General features: G+C 43.6%; 1 protein-coding gene across 1 annotated transcript in view; it reads left to right on the plus strand.

Moving 5' to 3' along the window:
- Positions 1 to 18,548, plus strand: part of EVC2 (EvC ciliary complex subunit 2) — a 161,912-nt gene that overhangs the window by 126,165 nt on the left and 17,199 nt on the right. The window contains exon 17 of the mRNA XM_070372684.1: positions 13,648 to 13,875. Coding sequence (XP_070228785.1) covers positions 13,648 to 13,875 — 228 coding nt within the window. The remainder of the gene's footprint in view (positions 1 to 13,647; positions 13,876 to 18,548) is intronic.

Below are 18,548 nucleotides of genomic sequence, written 5' to 3' on the forward strand. Positions count from 1 at the left end.
TGGTGGGCTGCCGTCTATGGGGTCACACAGAGTCGGACATGACTGAAGTGACTTAGCAGTAGCAGTAGCAGGATCCTTTGCAGGATATATTCATTAGTAGTTCTGGAAGTTGGTCTCTGCTGGTTGGTCCTCCTCTCATGACCTCTGCTCTCATTGGCTCTCGGGATGGGGGCCGTGTCTTAGACTTTCCACTTCTTTTCCTTCTGCTTCTAAGTGTGAGATGGAGGTAAAGTTGCAGTCCCAGCCCCAGTCAAGAGCTGGGTTCATCTCTGGGAACATCAGACGCCTCGGCAAGAATAAGGCTCCAGTGTGGGTTTGATAGATGGTCAGAGCTGTTCTCTGCAGGGGTCGATCATGTCAGTGCTGTTACCATCTCTTGCAGGGCAGCCAAGGGGGGCGGCTTGGAGGCACATGCCCAACTGGTAAAGGGACATTTGAGCATCTGCCTTGAGCTTCCCAGGTGGTGCTAGTGGTAAAGAACCCACCTGCCAATGCAGCTTAGACGTGAGAGACACAGGTTTGATCCCTTGATTGGGAAAATCCCTGGGAGAAGGACACAGCAACCCACTCCAATATTCTTGCCTGGAGAATTCCATGGACAGAGGAGCCTGGTGGGCTATAGTCCATGAGAGAGTTGGACAGTACTGAAGCAATTTAGCACGCACACATGCACCTTGAACTTCAGGAAACTCTCAAGAGCTTGGGGCAGTTGGTCAGTTTGTAGGGCTGGAAGGCTGCCACGCATAGGGCCTCTGACCAAGCTTTTACTTGTGGAATGCCTTGACTAGGACAGAGAATGTGGCTTCTTTCTCCTGCTTTAATGCCTGGGCCAATCCATAGAGCAGAGTAGAAAACAGCACAAACTATGTGGCTCATTTTTACTGTCCAGCTATCAGAAGTAGATCTATCTATCTGTCTATTATCTGTCTCTCTATGTTCATCTATCTATCTGTGTCTATCTGTCACCTCTATGTCTGTCTATCATCTGTCTATCATCTCTGCTTTTTTACTTAACACTGGAATTTCAAGATTTTTCATATCAGTACATGACAGTTTCCTCGTTGCTTTTTTCATCAGTATAGCATTTCATGATACGAATGAACCCTACATGACTTAACTGATGTTCACTTAAAAGACATTTAGGTTCTTCTCAATCTTGATATTTCAGATGATCTTGGAACCTCTGTGTGTATCCCACACCCCTTTGTAGTAAATCAAGTAGAGCAACTCTTACTATTTCCATTTCACAGGTGAGAATACTGAAACTCAGAAAGGTTGAGAGGCTTAGTCAAGATCACATAGCTGTGGAGTGGTAGAATAAAGCCTAAAGCACAGGTCTCTTGATGCTCATTTCTTTGTTCTATTAGCCAATTTTTATTTGATAGATCCAGAAATGAAGACTATTTCAGTTCATCTTTGGTGTGTTCTGTTGCCGGTTTTGCACAGAGTATATCCGTCTAGTCAAAGCTGTGGTTTTTCCAGTGGTCATGTATGGATGTGAGAGTTGGACTATAAAGAAAGCTGAGCACCGAGGAATTGATGCTTCTGGACTGTGGTGTTGGAGAAGACTCTTGAGAGTCCCTTAGACTGCAAGGAGATCAAGCCAATCAATCCTAAAGGAAATCAATCCGGACTATTCGTTGGAAGGGCTGATGCTGAAGCTAAAGCTCCATTATTTTGGCCACCTGATGTGAAGCAATGACTCATTGGAAAAGACCCTGATCCTGGGAAAGATTGAAGACAGGAGGAAAAGGGGATGACAGAGGATGAGATGGTTGAATGGCATCACTGATTCGATGGACATGAGTTTGAGCAAGCTCCGGGAGTTGGTGATGGACAGGGAAGCCTTGCATTCTGCAGTCCATGGGGTCGCAAAGAATCAGACACAACTGAACTGACATACAAATTTCTCATATATATCTTTGGGCTTCCCTGGTGGCTCAGATGGTAAAGAATCTGCCTGCAATGTAGGAGACCTCATATATATCTTTAGGGACATTCAAATATAAATGAAAATGGCAAGACTGTATTTTCTGCTCACCCATGATTTCTGGTATTGTCTTAGTGATGCCCTCTGTCTGAGTGCCATGTCTGCCACATAACCATTCACTCATTCATTATTCATTCACTGTTTCCAGGTTTCAGAATATGCCATGCTTGCACACTTCATTAGCAATCCCTTCATCAGGAGTGAAACTCTTGCCCTGCAATTGACCATGCACCCCAGTGTGTTTCTGCAGCAGCCTCAGCAATTACGCAGAGGTGACTAGAACAGAACGGCTTCTGTCAGCAGCGGCTCTTCACATACCTGTCATTTCAAAAGTGACTGGAGCTTAAGCATGAGAATAATGTGCTTTTTCAGATGACCTGACAAGAGAGAAGATTGATGGTGCAAGTCCTTATAAAGCTTGGGAGAGAGAAAAAAAAAAGGGTACTTTGGAAGGGAAAATCCATTCATCCACCTACAAAGACCAGGAAAGCCTCCAGATGGTTCTCTTCCTGTCGGTTCTTGACCCTGTTTTACCCCTCAAGGCAGAGTCTGTCAGGGTCATCTCCCTGAAGCACAGTTTAAGGGAATTTCCTTGTTTTTAATTTTTCTCTTATATTGAAGTACAGTTGATTACCAGTGTTGGGTTAATTTCAGGTATATACAACAAAGTGATTCAGTGATATGCATACATATCTATTCTTGGTAAATTCTTTTCCCATTTAGGTTATTACAGAATATTGAGCAAAGTTCCTAAGAGAAGTTTCATAGGTTCCCACTGCTCCGAAACAAAGGCAAGATTCCTGAGCTTTACCTTCAAGACATTACAAACAGTCTTCAGCTTACCTTTCTAGTCTTTTATTCTACTTCTGCTTTTCTCATACCAAAATGTTGCCATGGTTATCTTTGGATAGTTTGGTTGAGGTAACATTTTTCTACATTGTCCATTCTAAAATTTCACTTTTCATTTTTATCAAACTTAGGCATGCATGCATTCTTTTAAAGAGTCGTGTAATTCTATGAGTTTTGTGCCCCCCAAAAAGCAGCCCTCTCAGCCACACACATACACATTTGCAAGCCCCAAGAGGTAACAACTTGTAATTGTTCAGTTTGATCTTTTGGTGTTTACATCCATATCGTTAAATACCATGCTTGCCTTCCCGTTTCTTTTGGGTATTTTGTCTCTCTCTCTCTTTTTTTTTTGTCTATTTTTGGTAATATCTATTCACTGTTCTTTGTAGAAGATAAGATACAGCTGTTTTTCTTCTATCATCGTGCAACACATGAGCCCTTCCTATTCTCCCCCATATTCAATGCAGTTAGATCTTACTTAAGGTTTCTATTACTATGATTATTTAAAAAGTATCCACATCTGAGTCATATAAAAACAGATTTTTTTTTCCTATATAACTTTTAGTTTTTTCTGGAGTCATTGTTGTCCTTTGATTTCTTTTTCTTCGGTTACTTTTCTATGTACTTATCACTAATTTAATTACTTTTTGGTGAATGGCCAAATATCCTATCAGGACCATCACACAAGTCATGTCGTCTGTAATTTCCATCTTCTTAAGGACATCTTTGTCTGTGCCTCTGGATAGCTGTGCTCCAATCCAGGCATTGGTCTCTGTACTTCATGCACAGCTGCCATCTTGAGGTCATGCTACGAATTCCCTTCACTCTTCTCTTTCCTGACATGTTCCTTTAATGAAATACAGTCAGTTCAGTCACTCAGTTGTGTCTGACTCTTTGCAACTCCATGGACTGCAGCACGCCAGGCTTCCCTGTCCATCACCAAGCCCCAGAACTTGCTCAAACTCATGTCCATCGAGTCAGTGATGGCATCCAACCATCTCATCCTCTGTTGTCCCCTTCTCCTCCTGCCTTCAATCTTTCCCAGCATCAGGGTCTTTTCAAATGAGTCAGCTCTTCGCATCAGGTGGCCAAAGTATTAGAGTTTCAGCTTCAACATCAGTCCTTCCAATGAACATTCAGGACTGATTTCCTTTAGGATAGACTGGTTGGATCTCCTTGCAGTCTAAGGGACTCTCAAGAGTCTTCTCCAACACCACAGTTCAAAAGCATCAATTCTTCAGCCCTCAGCTTTCATTATGGTCCAACTCTCACATCCATACATGACTACCGGAAAAACCATAGTTTTGACTAGACAGACCTTTGTTGGCAATGTAATATCTCTGCTTTTTAGTATGCTGTCTAGGTTGGTCATAGCTTTTCTTCCAAGGAGCAAGAGTCTTTTAATTTCATGTCTGCAGTCACCATCTGCAGTGATTCTGGAGCCCCCCAAAATAAAGTCTGTCACTGTTCCCATTGTTTCCCCATTGAAATACATCCTGTATTAGTTTCCAAGGAAAGGACACATGAAGGATTTAATATTTTAAAATTTTGCAAGACTGAAAATGTTTCCTTCTGCTCCCATAATTGATGGATAATTTGACCCATCTTGGAATTCTGGAAAATTTTCGTGACTAATTTTGATGATTTACTCCTGGTCTTTAATCTGCCTTTCTAGATCTCTAATTATTCAGACCGTTTATCTATTTTTCTTTTTTTACTATTTTCCTTCTCTTTGTTCTTTTGCTTTACATTCTGGGGAACATCTTAAGTTTTCTTTTTCAAACCTTTGAGTTGTGTTTTTTTTTAATTTTATTTATTTATTTATTTTGGCTGTTCTGAGTCTTCTTTGCTGGGCAGGTTTTTTTTCTTCTTTGCTGGGCAGGTTGTGGCGAATGGGGGCCACTTGCTAGTTGTGGCACCGGGCTTCTCATTTCAGTGGCCTGTCTTGTTGGGGGCACCGGCTCTAGAGCATGGACTCAGTAGTTGTGGCCCACGGCCCAGTTGCCCTGCAGTCTGTGAGATCCTCCTGGACCAGGGACCAAACCCATGTCCCCCGAAGTGGTGAGCAGATTCCTCACCATTGAGCCACCAGGGAAGCCCTTGAATTTTTATTTATATTTTTAATTTTCATTTTTTTTTCAAGAGCTTTTTTCCCCTCTCTCAACAGTCTCTTCTTAAGGAAATAACATTCTCTTGTTGTTTTAAGGCTTCTATAGCTCTTGTATCTTTCTGAGAACATTCATTTTTTAAGGTTTTTTTTTCAATTCCTGCATATTTATTGCTATCTCTACATTCATTAGAGTTTTCCCAGGAAAGTGGCCATCCTTGGTGGTCTGCTCATGTTTAAGAGTGGAGTACTTAAAAGCTGCTTGGAGTCTCTAAGCTGTAACTGGGGTTTGCAGACTGTGACCTTCACTCTGGTGTGATTGGGCTGAACCATGAACTTGGAGAACTCCCAACAACAGTATTTTTAGAACTTTTTTGAAGTCTGGTCAGAGTTCCCAGAGAAGACTAGTCTCCTGCCTTGCTGCACATATGTCAGGAGCCAAATGAGGGAAGAGGACTGAGATTTTTAGTAGTCAGTAGGTAAAGTTTCACTTGAGTAGAATAGCCTTCAGATCAGATTAGATCAGATCAGTCGCTCAGTCGTGTCCGACTCTTTGCGACCCCATGAATCGCAGCACGCCAGGCCTCCCTGTCCGTCACCAACTCCCGGAGTTCACTCAGACTCATGTCCATCGAGTCAGTGATGCCATCCAACCATCTCATCCTCTGTCGTCCCCTTCTCCTCCTGCCCCCAATCCCTCCCAGCATCAGAGTCTTTTCCAATGAGTCAGCTCTTCGCATGAGGTGGCCAAAGTACTGGAGTTTCAGCTTTAGCATCATTCCTTCCAAAGAAATCCCAGGGCTGATCTCCTTCAGAATGGACTGGTTGGATCTCCTTGCAGTCCAAGGGACTCTCAAGAGTCTTCTCCAACACCACAGTTCAAAAGCATCAATTCTTCAGCACTCAGCTTTCTTCACAGTCCAACTCTCGCATCCATACATGACCACAGGAAAAACTAGAACGGTAGATGCATGTTTTAAATCTACTTTCTTTCACCAGGAATCTCAATTGTTAATATTTTTCTACATTGTGTGTGTGTTTTATAATTAGAAATGAAGAAATTTCCTAAAGGAGGAAAGAAAACTCTCAATATTATAAGCTATTGGCTCCAAAATCACTACAGATGGTGACTGCAGCCATGAAATTAAAAGATGCTAACTCCTTGGAAGGAAAGTTATGACCAACCTAGATAGCATATTCAAAAGCAGAGAAATTACTTTGCCAACAAAGGTTCATCTAGTCAAGGCTATGGTTTTTCCCGTGGTCATGTATGGATGTGAGAGTTGGACTGTGAAGAAGGCTGAGCATCGAAGAATTGATGCTTTTGAACTGTGGTGTTGCAGAAGACTCTTGAGAGTCCCTTGGACTGCAAGGAGATCCAACCAGTCCATTCTGAAGGAGATCAGCCCTGGATTTCTTTGGAAGGACTGATGCTAAAGCTGAAACTCCAGTACTTTGGCCACCTCATGCGAAGAATTGATTCATTGGAAAAGACTCTGATGCTGGGAGGAGGAGAAGGGGACGACAGAGGATGAGATGGCTGGATGGCATCACTGACTCGATGGACGTGAGTCTCAGTGAACTCCGGGAGTTGGTCATGGACAGAGAGGCCTGGCGTGCTGCGATTCATGGGGTCGCAAAGAGTCAGACACGACTGAGTGACTGATCTGATCTGATTGTCTTTTATCTTTTTCCTGCACCCTAAAGGAAGCTCTATTTAACAAATTATAGTAATGATAGTGAAAATAATAGTAGTAGTAAGAATATGGCAGCTACTGTTTATTAGGGGCTTAAACCACAGACTGTACTAGACATTGTCACCTGTTATCTTATTGTTTGCTTTACACATCCAAAACCGAGACTCAGAGAAGTTAAGCAGTTTGTTTAGGTCACATAGCTACTTTGGTGGTAAGAGTTCATAAGAGATTACAGATCACCCACAAACAAAAGTACACTGACTGGTTTAACCAAAGCCCACTGGCCTCCAAAGTCAAATTAATTTGTTTGAGATTTTTGCACTTTAATGATCTAGATGAGGGGGTGGGTGGAAATGTCTTTCCAGGCATAGAAATCGACTTTGCTATCTTAAATAATGATGTTTATTTAGCAGGGTGCTATTTCATTCAACAAGTATGAACATACCTTTACTGAGTCCACCCCCTTCTTGATGCAAGATAAAGGAGAAAGTCTTAAATTTTGAATCCATCCAGCAAAGCATGATGTAGACTGACCTGCGTTGGGGGATGGCCAGCCACTCGAACAGGAGTGAATGCTTATATTTAAATAGTGTTTCATCAGCATCTCCTCCCAGCATTTGGATATAAAATTCCTGATGTGACTCCTTCCTGACCTCTGGCTTTCCTTTCTCTTTGCTGGTGACATCCTGGCCTCTTTCTATTCCTTGCCCGCTTCTCTCCAAGAAGGGTGCTATCTGATTGGTGGTATTAACGACGGAACTGAGCTTCCCCCTCTCTTTAGAAGCCCGCCTGCCTGCAGGAAGCCCCCATTCTCTGACCATGATGTGATGAGCTTGTGGGGGAAGCTGGTTGTTTGGGGGAGTGTCCACTCATTTGCAAACTCATCTGAGCCATGTTCTCCAATCTAGTTTTCATCAATATTGAAGCTGACATTTGGTGTCTGGCTGGCTTACCCATGCATCCAGTTGCATTTGTTTCCAAACTTGTGCAAGGAGGAGGGGTGTGATGTCTTGAACTCCTTAGAGTCCCAATAATTCTCTGCTGATTGACAGGTTGATTTTATTTTGCAATAAAGGACATCAGAGAGAGCATAGAAGAAACTCCTTCAAAATGCACATTCTGTCAGGGAAACTAGGAAATTGTTTGAGCTTCACATTTAAAATAAGAGTATTTAGCAGCACACTGTTTTGGAAGTGAATTTTTATTACTTTAGGTGGTTTGAATATTTAATTAAATCGGTCATTAATACTTCATAGAAATGCAAATCTGTATCTTTTCCCAGGAGTTCTTTTAGACAAGGATGAAAGCCCCCTTTAGAGGCACATTCTCATGGTGCTGGAATTAACAAATTAAGTTTTCCAAAGAAGAAAGAAATAGGTTGTTAAAGAATTTTTCTTTTCTTAATTTCACTGTCCAGGTTGTTCTTGCAGTATATACAAAAGGCTTTACACTTATCCCCCATTTTAGGAATAACTTTGCATATATAGGGCTTCCCTTGTGGCTCAACTGGTAAAGAATCTGCCTGGAATGCGGGAGACTTGGGTTCAATCCCTGGGTTGGGAAGATCCCTTGGAGAAGGGAAAGGCTACCCACTCCAGTATTCTGGCCTGGAGAATTCCGTGGACTGTATAGTCCATGGGGCCGCAAAGAGTCAGACACGACTGAGCAACTTTCACTTTTGCATAAATAAAATGAGCTATCCCTCCTGGCTACCTCACTGTACCCTGCGTGTCTCCAGGGGACTAGACCTTATAGCTTACTGGAGCCATTACCTGTCCAAAGGTGGGGAAGATTGAAATCACATGGAGGAAACATGAAAATTTTGCTCATGGCAGGTGTCATGAGGGGGCCTTTCATCCTTTTCTTGTTTATCTCCCATCACTCACGTTTTTCCTTTTTAAGAACTTTAGTAGGCTTTCCATAGCCCCCTTTCTGTTGCCTCCAGAGAAAGGCTGCCTACTTTGACCTGGTGGTGAGGGTCTCTGTGCTGTGGTCTCTGTCTGACCTCCATGTCCTTATCTTCCACTTTTCCTCTCAGTTTTGGTCTGATTCACCCTCTCACTAATCCCATAGGGACCCCGTGCATTCCGGCCTCAGTGCCTCTGGTTTTTTGGTCCCTCTTCCTGAATGCCTGGATCCTTCAATATCCAGCTCAAATGCCGAGGTCTTCACAACTTTCCCCTCCCCCTTCCCCTTCTCCATCCTCTAAACTATCGTAGCCCTGTATAAAGACCTCCTTTATGGCACCAACCATGTGCCTGCATGCTCAGTCACTTCAGTCCTGGCTGACCTTTTGTGACCCCATGGACCAGACTCCTCTGTCCATGGGATTCTCCAGGTAAGAAGACTGGAGTGGGTTGCCATGCCCTCCTCCAGGGGATATTCCCAACTCAGGGATTGACCTGCATCTCCTGCATTGCAGGTGGAGTCATTACCACTGAGCCACCAGGGGAGCCTGGCACCAACCATGTCCTACTTTTAATAATAAAATTAAAATGAACAATAAACAACAACCGCTAACCATCATTGAACACTCCAATGTGTCAGGCACTGTTATAGTCAATTAAAAATAGTGGATTATTTAATAATCAAAATAATTCTATTTATTTTGCTTCTGGCCAAGACAGAATTTGGAGAAAAAAATGGCAACCCACTCCAGTATTCTTGCCTGGAGAATCCCATGGACAAAGGAGCCTGGTGGGCTACAGTCCATGAGGTCACAAAGAGTAGGACACGACTGAGCTACTAACACACACACAGACAGAATTAAAGCATCAAATTATCCCCTCACCTAAAACACAACAAAAAGGAATGAACAAAATGTATGAAACAGTGGTTTTTTGAAAACTCTGGTTATTGTTCAGATGATCAGTCATGTCTGACTCTTTGCGACTCCATGGACTGCAGCACGCCAGGCTTCCCTGTCCATCACCAATTCCCAGAGTTTGCTCAAACTCATGTCCATTGAGTCAGTGATGCTATCTAACCATCCCATCCTCTGTTTTCCCCTTCTCCTCCTGCCCTGAATCTTTCCCAGCATCAGGGTCTTTTCTAATGAGTCAGCTCTTTGCGTTAGGTAGCCAAAGTATTGGAGCTTCAGCTTCAGCATCAGTCCTTCCAATGAATATTCAGGAATGATTTCCTTTAGGATTGACTGGTTTGATCTCCTTGAGGTCTAAGGGACTCTCAAGAGTCTTCTCCAACAACACAAGTTCAAAAGCATCAATTTTTAGGTGCTCAGCTTTCTTTATAGTCCAAATCTCACACCCATACATGAACACTGGAAAAGCCATAGCTTTGACTAGATGAACCTTTGTCAGCAAAGTAATGTCTCTGCTTTTTAATATGCTGTCTAGGTTGGTCATAGCTTTTCTTCCGGGGAGCAAGCGTCTTTTAACCTCATGGCTGCAGTCACCATCTGCAGTGATTTTGGAGCCCAAGAAAATAAAGTCTGACACTGTTTCCCTTGTTTCCCCTTTTATTTGCCATGAAATGATGGAACTGGATGCCATGATCTTAGTTTTTTTGAATGTTGAGTTTTAAGCCAGTTTTTTCACTCTCCTCTTTCACCTTCATCAAGAGGCTTTTTAGTTCCTCTTCACTTTTTGCCATAAGGGTGGTGTCATCTGCATATCTGAGGTTATTGATATTTCTCCCAGCAATCTTGATTCCAGCTTGTGCTTCATTCAGCCTGGCATTTCTCATGATGCTCTGCATATAAGTTAGGATGACATGTAAAGCCCTGATATACTCCTTCCTCTGTTTGGAATCAGTCCATTGTTCCATGTCTGGTTCTAACTGTTGGTTCTTGACCTGGACAACAATCAAAAGTGATCCCTGAGATACAGGAAACAAACTGAATTGAGCCTATGATCTGGTGACAGATCGCCAGGCAGGTGGCTGTCCACCTGGTGCTCCAAACCAGGAAGGAGTGGGGTCTAGTAACATCCTTTTGATAACAAGACTTCATGTTTCCTCTGAGCAGGGAAATGAAGTTCTCAAAAAGCAGAGATGTCCCTTTGCTGACCAAGGTCCGTATAGTTCAAGTTGTGGTTTTTCTAATAGTCATGTGTGGATGTGAGAGTTGGACCATAAAGAAGGCTGAGTGCCCGAGAATTGATGCTTACAAATTGTGGTGTTGGAGAACACTTTTGAGAGTCCCTTGGACTGCAAGGAGATCAAACCAGTCAGTCGTAAGGAAATCAACCCTGAATATTCATTGGAAGGACTGAAGCTGAAACTCCAATACTTTGATCACCAGATGGAAAGAGTTGACTCACTAGAAAAGACCCTGATGCTGGGAAAGATTGCGGGCTGGAGGAGAAGGGGGTGACAGAGGATAAGATGGCTAGATGGCATCACCAACTCAATGGACATGAGTTTGTGCAAACTCTGAGTGATAGTGAAGGACAGGGAAGCCTGGCGTGCTGCAGTCCATGCAGTCACAAAGAGCTGGACACAACTTAGCGGCTGAAGAATAATAGCAACTTGCAGAGGAACTGTTTCATGCTGTGGTTCTGCCTGTTATTGCCTCTGGTCCCTGATAATAGTGGGCTGTTTTGTGAGCCACATATGCAGGGCCCCGCAGTGTGTCTTTGAAGAACTAGTTTCCTTTGTCGTTCTTCCTTCTCCAGGGCCTGTGGCCAGGACCACCTCTCCAAGAAGCCTTTGAAGTTTCTCTAAGCAGCATTTTCTTTTCCAGCCAATAACAGCCAAAGTGGACTATTTGCTTTGTTGGGGCACTTTTCCCCTCCTCCCTGTGGCAGAGTTTTTTTTTGAAGGACAGATCATATAGGTGAAATCTGAGCCCTTCAAGCTGGGACTTGCTCTCCTCTGAAGGACACTCAATGGGGACAGGAAAATTATGCAGACGTGGGAGAACCCAGGGCATCGTCATCTGCCAGCCTCTACATCATGGAAATATGCCAACTACTTTAAAACCTCTAAATACAAACACGTGACTCTTAAAAATAGCTTATGTGACAGGAAAAAATGTTTCACAAACTTTTTTTTTTTCAATTTTTTTTGGTGGTAAAATATACATAACATGAAATGTACTATCTTAACCATTTTCTCAGCGTCCAGTTTAGTGGCATTAAGTACATTAACATTGTGCATAACCATTAACACCATCCATCCCCAGAAATTTTGTGTCTTCCCAAAATGAAACTTTGTCTCCATTAAGCACTAACTCCCACCATTCCTCTCCCCAGCCTTTGGTAACCACCATCCTATGTTCTCACCCTATGAACTTGACTGTTCTAGGAGACTCATATAAGCAGAATCCTATGGGAATTCATGCATTTGTGACTGCCTGATTTCACTGTTATCCACATTGTAGCATCTGCTTGAATTTACTTCCTTTTCAAGGCTGCTTAATATTCCATCATGTAGATTAAAGTGCCCATTCTGTTTATCTCTCCATCTGTTGAGCAGCACTTGGGTTGCTTTGACTTTGGGCTACTTGGAATATAATTCCACAAACCGTTAACGTGAAATTAAAGGCTTCATCAAGATATGGTGCTTATGCAGGCTACTTTGAGGGTTGTGCTTTAGCTTTCCGGGCAGGGGACTGGAGTGTATACTTACCCTTAGGGGCTCAAGTGGTGAAATCAGAGAGTTGAGTTACATGAGCTCAGTCATGTCTGACTCTGCAACCCCATGGCCTGTAGCTCACCAGGCTCCTCTATCACGGAATTCTCTAGGTGAGAATACTGGAGTGGGTTGCCATTTCCTCCTCCAGGGGATCTTCCCAACCCAGGGATCAAATCCGGGTCTCCTACATTGCAAGCAGATTCTTTACCATCTATTAGACTATGTTGTTCTCTGTAGCAGGTTTTCTAGAGAAAGTGTAAGAGGTAGTAATGTGGAGAAAAAAATGTAGAGATGCTGGAATGAACAAACTATTAATACTTAGTTGAGTGAAGGATTCTTTCATTGAGAATTTCTTCTGAGCCCTTCAGGTGCTAAGGCCCTCCCCCAGAGGAGTTGTTCTGCTGGTGCCAACTGGGAAGAGGAACTTGAGAGATGAAGGAAACACAGAGAAGGGGGCGATAGATATGCCAAGTGAAGTGAAGTCACTCAGTCGTGTCTGACTCTTTGCGACCTCATAGACTGTAGCCTAACAGGTTCCTCTGTCCATGGGATTTTCCAGGCAAGAATACTGGAGTGGGTTCCTTCTCCAGGAGATCTTCCCAACCCAGGGACTGAACCCGGGTCTCCCCAGTACTTAGTTGAGTGAAGGATTCTTTCATTTAGAATTTCTTCTGAGCCCTGCAGGTGCTAAGGACCTTCCCCAGAGGAGTTTTGTTCTGCTGGGGTAAACAGTATGGTGCCAACTGGGAAGAGAAGCTTGAGAGATGAAGGAAACACAGAGAAGGGGGCGAGAGATATGCAAAGTGAGGATGCTTCAAAGTGGCCCCTTGGGAACCAGAGATGCAGAGAACAAACAGGAGGTTTTCCAGAGGACGAGGATGCGTGGCATTTGAATCATAGTAAAGAGTTTGGATTTGCAGATGCAAGGAGCCTGGTGGGCAGGGCATGAGCCATCATGGGTATGGAAGTCTAGGTGTGGGGTGGCGGTGTCGAAACAGACCAGCTGTACCTTAGCCTGGATGGGGGTGAGAAGGGCTTGGAGACCTCGTTAGGAAGACTGAACTTTCATCCTGTAGGATGGGGAAGCTTGAAAGATTTTTCCCTGGAGAGCAACACAGTTCAGTTTCCCTCCAAGAATGATAAATGTGGAATGAACAGCTAGATTCCAAAAGCCCCGCAGTGAGCCTCTTTATGAGCAGAAGTGCCCTTGCTGTCTTATATTATGCTGAGATTCCAGTACTGTTGCTTCTAACTCTTGAGACCTTCCTCAGGGTCCCGACTGGATGACTGGCTGCCTACCTGCACTGATACAAATAGCACCGATACCAGCTGCTGTTTGTAAGCTGCATGTTCTGTCCTCTTCCCTCCCCTTACTTACCGCTCTCTGGTCTCTGGCTGGCCCCTCCCAGGTCCGAGGAGAATTGCTTCGGGAGAGAGTGCAGCAGCTGGAGGCCCAGGAGGGACTCTTTGCCGAGTCCCTTGTCTCCCTGCAGTTCCAGAAGGCGGCGAGGATGGCCAGAACCCTATGGGCGTACACCGCCCTCCTGAGCATCCAGGACCTGCTTCTGGAGGAGCTGAACTCATCAGAGACCCTGACCAAGTCAGCCTGCATGCAGATCCTGGAGTCTCACAGCCCGGTGAGTGCAGGACCCAGGAAGGAAAGGATGCCTGCTACATTGTATCCCTCAGTGGTTCTTTCTGGTGACTGCCTCCATTTCTCCCACCATCGGACGGGTGATCCGCCGCCCTGTCTCTGCCGAGGGGTCCTGGGGAGGGCTGAGTGAGGTAACTTACATGGGAGGCTGGTGCACTGTTGCTGCCCAAGGCTTCTCTATTTCGTTGCCTTCAGAAGCAAACCTTTTAAATGTTAGCATTTTTAACATCTGGGAACCTGGGATTCCTTTTGCAGCCAGCAGCTGTTTGTTTCTTTGATAGTGCTATGAAAAGTAGAGAGAGAAATGGCAACCCACCCCAGTATTCTTGCTTGGAGAATCCCATGGACATAGAAGCCTTGTAGGTTCCCAATCCATGGGATCCCAAGAGTCGGATACGACTTAGCAACTAAACCACCACCACCATGAAAAGTAGATGTGTAGCTTTCAATGAGGGCTTCCCAGGTGGCGCCAGTGGTAAAGAACCCACCTGCCAGTGCGGAGATGTAAGAGATGCATGTTGGATCCCTGGGTTGGGAAGATCCCCTGGAGGATGGCATGGCAACCCACTACGCTGTTCTTGCCTGGAGAATCCCATGGACAGAGCAGCCTGGTGGGCTACAGTCCATGGGGTCACAAAGCGTCCGGCATGCCTGAAGCAACTTAGCACAGCTTTCAGTGAAGGGCACCTTAGATGTTATGAAGTATTGGATTTGCTTTTATTTTCAAAATTTTAATTATTACCATTATTTCTACATGCTGCATGTTTTCAGGGTGTGGAAGGTATATTCATAACACAAAAGCTAGCAACGTAACTGCTTTGAGGACTAATTTTAGTTCCTGTATGTGTAATTTTAGAATTTTATGTATTATTATAATAGTTACCTAAATGGAACTCACATTTATTGAGTGCTGTGTGTGTGGCAGGAGAGCACTAACGAGCTGTGTGAAATGGGCCTGCTCTCATTTAAGCATTAATAATTCTTTACTCAATCATGCATCTTAAGACGATCGCTTAAGCATGATTAATAATAAGTTGCAATTTTATGCCTTTTTGCAATTATGTTCTTTGTCAGACATTATGTCAATTAATCATTGAGCCATGCTGTGAACTCGGTAGTGTTTCTGTGCCCAATTCTCAAGTAAAGAAATGAGATTCAGGCAAGTGGCAGGTCAAGCTTTTTCCAAGCTTTTTCCAAGTTTTTCCAAGGTCCACAGAGCTAGTAAGTGAAATCTGTTATTTTCTGACTTTAGCCCCTGGGTCATGTCCACAGATATCTCAGTTGATCCTGTTGATGGAGGTTCCCATTTCTTCATAGAAAATCATAAATAACATTAGACTCTGAAGCATTTGCGCTTGGTCACTCTGTGCTTGGTGTCTGACTCTTTGTAACCCCATGGACTGTAGCCTGCCAGGCTCCTCTGTCCATTGGATTTCCCAGGCAAAAATACTGGAGTGGGTTGCCATTTCCTTCTCCAGGGGATCTTCCCAACCCAGGGATCAAACCTGCATCTCTTGTGTCTTCCACATTGGCAGGTCTTCACTACTGCGCCACCTGGGAAGCCCAGATTCTGAAGAGTCCAGGCTATTTTTCCAGCAAATATAGTGCACCCTGCACCATGAAACCTGCTTGTAGGGATAGGAAGGAAGGGGAAACCTTGTGGATATCCCAGCACAAAACATCCGACACTGGATAAATAAAAATAAATATACTTTTTCTTGCTTTGTGAGTTCACAGTAGGATGAGGAAAATCCCCAAGGGATGAGGATAGCTTGGAAAATCTGAACTCACAGAAAGAGATGAATGCAAACCCAGAGGCTGAAATCCAAAAGCAAAGGGAGAAAACCAGGACCTCCAGGGTTTGGGGGGTTAATTTGAAGGACCAGGAGGCGGGGCTGTGGGATGTCCTGAGGAGTAGAGCAACCAGTGCGGTTGGTGCGGAGGGTGGGTGGTGAGGGGAAGCCACTTGTGCTCAAGGGAGGCCCCAGGATCACCTGTCCATCTCCAGCCCTGCCAGGGTTGGGGGCGGGGAGTCCCCTCTGTGAGTTTGTCATCAAAGGTTTCTGCTAACAGGACAAAGGAATTAAAAAAACACTTTAGCCATTCAGTCAGAAAATCTCCAAGGTGATGAATTAAATTAGATATGCAAATATCTGGCAAGATTGACCCTTTAAAAAAGAGGTAAAGAAGTAATATCAGAAGTATAAAAGGCAGCATGACAATAGATGCCCTAGAGTTTTTAAAAATAAGAGAATTCTATGAGAAATAATTTTATGTCGGTGAATTTCAACATTTCTAAAAAATTATAGCTCGCCAAAATTGGCTCAAGTACAAAAAAATCTCCATAGTCCTGTTACCGTGAAAGAAATTGATTCAATAGTCTCAGAATCTTCTGACACACACAAAAATATCTAACCTTGATAGTTTTATAGGCCAATTCCACCAAACCTTAAGATAGCAAAATTTTCCAATCTCATATGCAGATCACTCGGATGTTAAAAAAATTAGGGAATATTCCTCATTTCATGAAGCTCATATAACCTTGACACCACAACCAGACATGACTAGTATGAGAAAGAATAATTGCAGTTTAGTCTTACCTATGAGCCTAGATGTACAATTCATAAACAAAATATTAATGAATAATCCAATCATCTATAAAAAGATACAGCACAACCAGTATGAGTTTTTCCCAGGAAGGTAAGGTTGGTTTAACACTAAAACATGTATGAACAAAATTCATCAGATTAACAGATTAAAGAAACACAATTCCTGTGATTATTTTGGTATGAATGGAACAGGTAATTTATTGAATTCAGTGCTCATCCAATGTAAGACTCCTTAGCAAATTAGTAATAGGAGGAAATCCTGCAAGATATTTACCCAAACCCATAGGGAGCATCACCGCTAGGCGATTGGCATGGAGGCAAGGTCACCGCCTGGAATTACAGGTGAAGGAGGCGAGGTCTTCAGAGGAGGGGCAGGACCGTGGTCATGTGTCAAGTAAATACGGAACAAAGCAAGACACTAGAAGCCGCTGGCTTTTAATTCCCAATTCATCTCTTCATTATAATGAGGTATAGAGAGGAAGGAGAAGTTTATAAACTCTCTGAGAAAGACCTCAATTCAACCCTAAAACACCTAATGGCCCTTTTTACTTGCAACAACCCTCGTTCCTACTGGCAATTGGGTAGCACATCATGTACATTTTCAATTTGACGTTAAAGCCCTTTTGAGTGACATCAAAGCTTCCTTATTCTCGAATGAGCTCAAAGTAGAAGAGTTAATATGTCCTGAAATGGAAGCAACTGATGAAACTATGGATACAATGCTGGTTTTTTTTTTTTTTTTAAATGAAGATTTACATTTGGAGGGAAGACAAACCTATCATTTTACACTTGATATTAGACTTTCATCCTGCAATTTGATCATTCTGGGAAAACCACTTTCCCATTGGGAATGGGCTTTTAAGCTGTTGCACATTCAGAATTTAAAAGCATGAAATGAAATGCTTTGGAAGCAGTGATTCCTAAGAAAACTGTGTCAGGTTCCCTTCATTTGATGAAGCGTTTAGACTCATTCTGTGAAACTGGATCACAGAAAGGACATAACTGAATCATGGGGTTGAATGGCAATCATGGGCAGCTTTCAATGTGATGGTCCTACTCATAACACATCATGTGACCTCAGGCTAACTGCACCCACTGTATTTAATCCAGTTTAAGTTGCTTCGTGCGTATCTACTTTTCCAAGCCTGGACTGGATGTCTTCCTTTTCTGTCTTCTGCCTTACTGCCCACTCACCACCAGTCACTCTGTTGATTCTGCCTTAATTTTCTCACTTTTGACCTTTGCCCCCCAGCTTCGCTACTCAGACAAATCTGGACCTAAAAACAAAAAATCACACCAGTAGTAGCTCTCATCAGGGCCAGGGCATCGTGTTAAGTGTGTAACCTTCTGTCAGCCCCGAGATGTTTTTATTCCCATTCTACAGATGGAGTTGAGGTTTAGGACTTTTAACTCATTTTGCCACAGTCCCAGAACTGGAAATCAAAGCCCACACCTCCTGCTTGCAAAGCCCAGTTCCTGTTCTCACACCAATTTCCGCCTGCCTCCTTCTTTCCCTACTGCAGTTTCCTCCACCCTTCAGCCAAGGCAACATTTCTGAAAAATAAAAATAATTAGTGACAGCTCCATTCCCAGCTCCATATTTTAATATCTCCCCTCTACACCTCCCTCCCTCAGACCCTGCATTTTAGCCCTCGGACCTTCCTGAACACTTGAGATACATTCAGGCCTCAGTTCCTTTGAAGGACCTCTGTCTAGAAAGCTTCTGCTGCCAACCCTACAATCTCCTCTCTGGCAGCTGCAACAAGCCAAATGTTACCTCTTCTGTGAAGCCATCCATGATTCCCTTGGGCAGAGTTGATTTCTCCTAGCTCTGTGCTCAAGTCACCCTCCATCTAGATTCCCTGAGGTGACCTGTTACCTGTCACTGTATCTGTGTTTGCACAACTGTCTCCCTCGCTAGACCATGCGTTTCCAGAGTCTAGGGGCCATGTCTCATTCACCCCGGAATCCCTCATGTCCAGTAAACGGCCTGGAACTGTCTGTCTTCATCATCATCATCTACCCATCTGTTCATCCATCCATTCAT

The sequence above is a fragment of the Bos mutus genome, chromosome 6 (genome assembly GCF_027580195.1).
Source record: "Bos mutus isolate GX-2022 chromosome 6, NWIPB_WYAK_1.1, whole genome shotgun sequence".
Classification (NCBI taxonomy): Eukaryota; Metazoa; Chordata; class Mammalia; order Artiodactyla; family Bovidae; genus Bos; species Bos mutus.